Source organism: Grammomys surdaster, unplaced genomic scaffold (genome assembly GCF_004785775.1).
Source record: "Grammomys surdaster isolate TR1022 unplaced genomic scaffold, NIH_TR_1.0 273, whole genome shotgun sequence".
Classification (NCBI taxonomy): Eukaryota; Metazoa; Chordata; class Mammalia; order Rodentia; family Muridae; genus Grammomys; species Grammomys surdaster.
The window spans coordinates 586,121-592,032 of NW_021604714.1; the positions used below are offsets into that span (position 1 = coordinate 586,121).

The following is a 5,912-nucleotide window of genomic DNA, read 5'->3' on the forward strand; positions in this document are numbered from 1 at the left end:
TGCAGCACTGAATGCACTCATGCACCACTGAATGCACTCACGCACCACTGAATGCACTCATGCACCACTGAGTATGCACCTATCTTTGGTTAGCTCAGGATTATGTGTTAATTCTAACTTGGAAGGCAAAGTTATTTATCAATTTGGCAAATAAATTTTATTTTGTGACACCAAGGCTCCAGCTTGGTACCTCAGATACTGCCAGTGAACCAGACTCTAAGGCCCACGAAGCTTCTTCCATGTACACACATGCTTACGTGCATATGCGTGCATGTACATTTCCTGCTAAAATCTTTGACATATTAAACAGATTGACTTGTTAACCTGCTCATTCTCTTTTAGTGCTCTGATCTGCTTTCATTTTATTTCATCTTCTTCCTTCTCCTGGTTCTCCTCCTCCTTTTCCTCCTCCTTTAAGGACATGGTCTTCTGTAGTCCAGCCTGGTCTCAAGCTTGAAATGTAGCCAAGGATGACCTTTACCTTCTGATTGTCCTGCCTCTGCCTCCCGCATGCTGGGATACAGGCATGTACTGTTTCTCGCACACTGGGCAAGCTCTCTCCCAGCCAAGCCATTTCCAATCTTTTACTTCAACAGACTCTCAGACCAATGTTAAGTTTTAACCAAATTCGAATCGCCTAGTTCTCTGCCCCATGGACTGCCCCTCTAGTCTGTTTTCATCACCATGCATGGCTGTGGATTTGAAAATAACTAATATCACAAAAGGAAAGGTGAAAACATAGACTAGCATTACTTATAAAGCTCGTAACAACAGTAGAATCAGCATCCTGTGGCTTGGAGCAGCTCTTCCCAAGTCCTTGGTGTCTCCCATCTGATCTAATACGTGGCACACACAGGTTCACAGTGACGTGGGCAGGGTTGCCTCAGGTCCCTGCTCTTAATGTGGCGCGCCCTCCTGCTTCACTTTCCCAGATGGACTTGGGCATCCCAGCAATGACCAAGTGTTGCAACCAGCTGGACGTCTGCTACGACACGTGTGGTGCCAACAAATACCGCTGCGATGCGAAATTCCGATGGTGTCTCCACTCCATCTGCTCGGACCTCAAGCGGAGCCTGGGCTTCGTCTCCAACGTGGAAGGTAAGTCTCTTAAGGACACTTCCTGGTGACAGAGAGCCAGGGTCTCCTTGACTGGAGAGATGGTTGGAGCTTGCAGGAAAGGTGGAGGGAGAGGCTAGGCACTCTTTCATGGAAGATTTGCTATCCATGAGCTGCTGGGACCCACCCTGCTGGAAAAGGCTGCAGTAATGCTTTCCCCGAGAATCAAAACCTGTCTTTTAAGACTGGAGCAAAAGCTTCCGTGCCCCTGTTAAACATTTTTTCCACCCAGTCCCTCTATATAGGACCATGTGGCTTGGCTAATGCTCTGTTTTCATAGTTAGCTTGGGCAGGAACTTAAAAAATTCTCTCTTCTGTGTGCACAGCTTTCTGTGTGCTTCCAGATAACTGTTTTGAAGCACTGCCTAACTACTCGACTTCCAGCTCTGTCTCTGTTCTTCCTTTTTCCTAATTTACTGTTCAAAAAGTTTCATCACTCCGCTCCGGAAGCCAGAATATGATAACCTGGTGTTAATGTTCAAAGTTTCCAGATGGGAAAGGTTGAGAATCAGGCTCCTCTGAGCCACAGAGGAGCCACTGTGGGGCAGTCTTGGATGTGGTTTGTAGAAAATCGCTGTCATGTGAACGTGTGAGGGTCTGGGATATGGGACGTTAACTGGACCTCGTAAAAGCGAGATCTTCTTTAACCTGTGTCCACAAAGGGTAGAAAGAGCTGTCATTGATGTAGGCTCGGGTCAGGGAATGGCTCTAGGCCAGTGTTCTATTGATTTTTCTTCCTAAATTCCTCATTGCTCTCTCACTGGCCAGGTTGCTGCAAAATTCTGTTTTTATGTTCTACTAGCTGAGGGCCATCCGCTGAGACCAGCTTTATTTTAGTATCACCTAAATCAGATAGCCTTTGCCTACAGTTGAAGCCAATGAATAGTTTGTCTTCTCTATAGACTAAATCCAAGCCCCAGAGTTCTGCATGCACAGCGCTGTCTAAGTCAGCCCTAGGCCAGCTTCTTAGCACCATTTCAGCCTCCTGATCTCCTTCTGGACTCCTGCACTGAAGTCTATATGGGTTGAAGGCCTAGGGTTTCCACCCTAAAGCTCCGTCTGTGGAGAACATTCTGAGCATTTCCTGGTGGCACTAAGACAGTGTATTTGAGACTGAGCAGTTGTAGCGCACGCCTTTAATCCCAGCACTTGGGAGGCAGAGGAAGGTGGATCTGAGTTTGAGGCCAGCCTGGTCTACAGAGCAATTTCCAGGACAGCCAGGACTACACAGAGAAACGCTGTCTTGAAAAATCAAAACCAAAAAAAGAAAAACAATAGTATATTTGAAATGTAATTTATGTATTATTCAACTCACGTAAGTGCTAGTTGAATATGTCTATAGTCATACAATCGACCTCATAATAGCGTTTATCTCCCAGAGACCCCAGAGCCATTTCCCTCAGACCCCACCCCCACTCCACTCAGCACAGCTGTGAAACTAATTTCCACCTCTATGGATTTGCCTCTTATAGAATTTTTATATAATGAAATCAAAAGACATGGGTTTCCGTGACCACTTTCTTCCATTTGTCCGTGCTGTAGAGTGTATCAGAAGGTTGTTCTTCTTTAGTGCCGAGAACTAGTCCTTTTATGCCTTCCCATACCCTCTTTATCTGCCTATCAGGTGGAGCTGGGGTTGGCTTTGGCATCAGTACTGCCACCATGAATACTGGTAGATGAGCGTCTGCAGAAACCGTGTGTGTGTGTGTGTGTGTGTGTGTGTGTGTGTGTGTGTGCACGTGTGGTTATATAGAACATGTATTGAACTGTTTGATAACCTTACAAAATGTTTTTCTAAACGACCACATCATTTTATATTCCCCAAGGCTCCAGATTCTTCACACCCTTGTCAATATTCATTATTGGGTTTGTTACAAAGACCCCGAGTATCCCCTGACAACTGATGTTATTGGATACACATATATGACATATAAGGTGTCTATCCAGGTTCATTGCCCTTTTTTAAATTTTTCTTTTAGTCATTGAGTCAGGAGAGCTCTTCCTTTCTAGTCCTTCATCAGACTTATGATTTACAAGTACACACACACACACACACACACACACACCCTTGAAAGACTCCTCCAAGGGGACCCAGGAAGGACTTGAACCCAAAGACACTCCAGAGACTGTCTTGCTGTAATTACATGAGTCAGGTCCTTTATTATCGAAGCTTTGGGTCGATATGTGCCTCACACAGAAGGTAGGGGTTATGGAGCTCGAGGCCCAAAAGCTTAGGGTTATTATAGGCAAAGGCTGGAGGGAGGGGAGAGGGTTGTGGGTAATCACACACAATTGGTTGTTTCAAATGTCAGTAATGTGTGTAAGCAGATCCCAGGCAGAGATTTGACAAATCTCACGAGAATAGTCTCTGGTCCCTGTGGCCTTGCTTACCTGAGCCAACAGACCATCTGGCTGAATTTAATTCGCAGGTCCTTGGGACCTCTGGTGGGAGTTTTTCCAGAGGAGGCTAAGTCAGATACCACGGGAACAGATTCCTGGAACACTCAATTGACCTTTGTTTCTCCAGCTCTGCATCCCCTGTGACGGCCTTGGGTTAGCAAGCTAGCTGACCTGTCATTCTTAACTATTTAATTGACTTAAAAAATCTCTTTTCAAAAAAAAAAATCTCTTTTCACCCTTTGAGACAGGGTCTCTGTGTATCCCAGAATGATGTCAAACTTCCGGATCCCCCTGCCTCAGCCTCTGGTCTGGGTTACAGGTGGAGCCCACAGCAGCAGCTTCTATTGAATGTTATTTTTTTGAGGCCCATAAAGTTTAAATTTTGATGAAGTGAAATCTGTTCATTTCCATCAGTGGTATTTTTGCTGTCATGTGTAGTAAGACTTTACCAGCCCAAACCCTACAATGGCTACTGATCTTTTCTTCTAAGACCTTTATGATCCTAGCTCTTGGTTTAGGTTTGTGGTCCATTTGGGGAATTATTTGTACATGGTATAAGAGTGGGTCTAACCTCGTTGTGTGGATATCCGCTGATTTAACCCTGATATTGGAAGATCCATTCCCACATTAAGCTGTAAAATGTGATCAGTGGTCTCTGACTTTTGACTCTATTCTATCGCACCGGCCAACACCAGGACCCCGTGTCCCTGTGGACACAGCACTGTAGTAGACCTGCAAGCTGAGGTGTGCCCTTGGGTCTTGTTCTTTGTCAAGATCTCTCTGGACACTCAAGATTCCTGTCTTTTCTATGGAATTTTAAGATCGGCTTGTGAATTTCTGCAATGAACGATAGCTGTCGTTCTCAGAGCTGTGATTGAATCTGTGGATACATTGAATCTGTGGACACATTCGAGAGTTGCTACTTTTACAAAATCATGTTTCCCAGTCCAGGCACACGAATGTCTTTCTTTTTGTTTGTATCTCCATTCATTTCCCACCCCCTCCCCATGTGGTATCATTGTCATAGCACAGGTCTTTTGGGGTCTTGGTTTGTTTTTTGTTTGTTTGTTTGTTTGTTTTGGTCTTTTCCCTTTGTGATATTCTAGTAAGTGGAACTGTTTTCTTAATTTTCTTTTTTAAATTTTGCTTTATTTTTTTACATGGATGTTTATGATGGAGAGACAATGTGGCGGTCAACATTGATGGCCCCGGCGAGTCTCCTGATCCCGCCTCTCGTCTCAGTATAGATGTGCTGAGATAACACCTCTAAGCCACTGGGTCCAGCTTCTGCTTTGTTCTTGCTTACTAAAGATAGCATCTCACTAAATAGCCTTGGCTGGCCTGGGACTCACTATGTAGACCATGCTGGCCTCAAACTCAGAGATCCTCTTGGTTCTGCCCCCGGTGCTGGGATCAAAGGTGTATGCCACCACCCCCAGTCCAGCTTTTGTATATGGGTTCCAGGGTTCAAACTCAGGCTGTGTCAGGCTTGTGCAGCAGGTGCTGTTACCCACCTTCCTCCTACCCACCTTCTAATTGGCTTGGCAGGTGACTTATTGATGCTGCGCAGAGAGACGATTGATTTCTACCTATTGATTTATTCTTTGATCTGGCTGAACTCATATATTCCTTCTAGTAAGTTTTCAGTGCAGATCTTAGCCTTTCATAAGATGCCATCAGCACCTTCTTTCCATTGGGATTTGAATGCTTTCCCTTTGCCTGACTTTTCTGGTTAGAACCTTAAATACCCATTCAATGCAAGTGTTAAGCCTGTGTAGCCTTGTGTCTTTTTTCTGTTCTGAAGGGAAGAGGTGGCTTTAGATCTGAGCATGAGTACTGACCCTGGTTCTTCCAAGGTGCTCCCTGTCAGGTGTGGAAGTCTTCCTCCTGGGTTGTTGAGTGTTTCTGTCATGTGCAGTATGTGGTGTGTGACTTTTATTCTGATGGTAGGGGATGTGCTATACTGAGCTCAGTGTGTTAAACCAACTTGCATTCTTAGGATAAGCTCCACCTGTCATGGGTATGAGTCCAGCTGACTATATCTGCTGAAGATGTTGCATTTAGTCACGAGAGATACTTATCACTGGTTCTCTGTCTCTCTGGTTTCTCACACTGATTTTGTTATCAAAATAATACTGATCACATACAACAGAGCAGACATAATCCTAAGTTTTGGAAGCAGTCAGAAGGAATTGCTTTGAATTCTTTAAACATCTAGTGAATATTTCTTGAAGCCACATGACAGTGGATCTCCTAGGGAGCCACACGACAGTGGATCTCCTAGGGAGCCACACGACAGTGGATCTCCTAAGGAGCCACACGACAGTGGATCTCCTAGGGAGCCACACGACAGTGGATCTCCTAGGGAGCCACACGACAGTGGATCTCCTAGGGAG

The 5,912-nt window shown here is 45.1% G+C and overlaps 1 protein-coding gene across 3 annotated transcripts in view; it reads left to right on the plus strand.

Moving 5' to 3' along the window:
* Pla2g12b (phospholipase A2 group XIIB) overlaps nucleotides 1–5,912 on the plus strand; it is an 18,225-nt gene that overhangs the window by 11,046 nt on the left and 1,267 nt on the right. For all 3 annotated transcript variants that reach the window (XM_028776823.1, XM_028776822.1, XM_028776824.1), the window contains one exon: nucleotides 933–1,098. In XM_028776823.1, coding sequence (XP_028632656.1) covers nucleotides 933–1,098 — 166 coding nt within the window. The remainder of the gene's footprint in view (nucleotides 1–932; nucleotides 1,099–5,912) is intronic.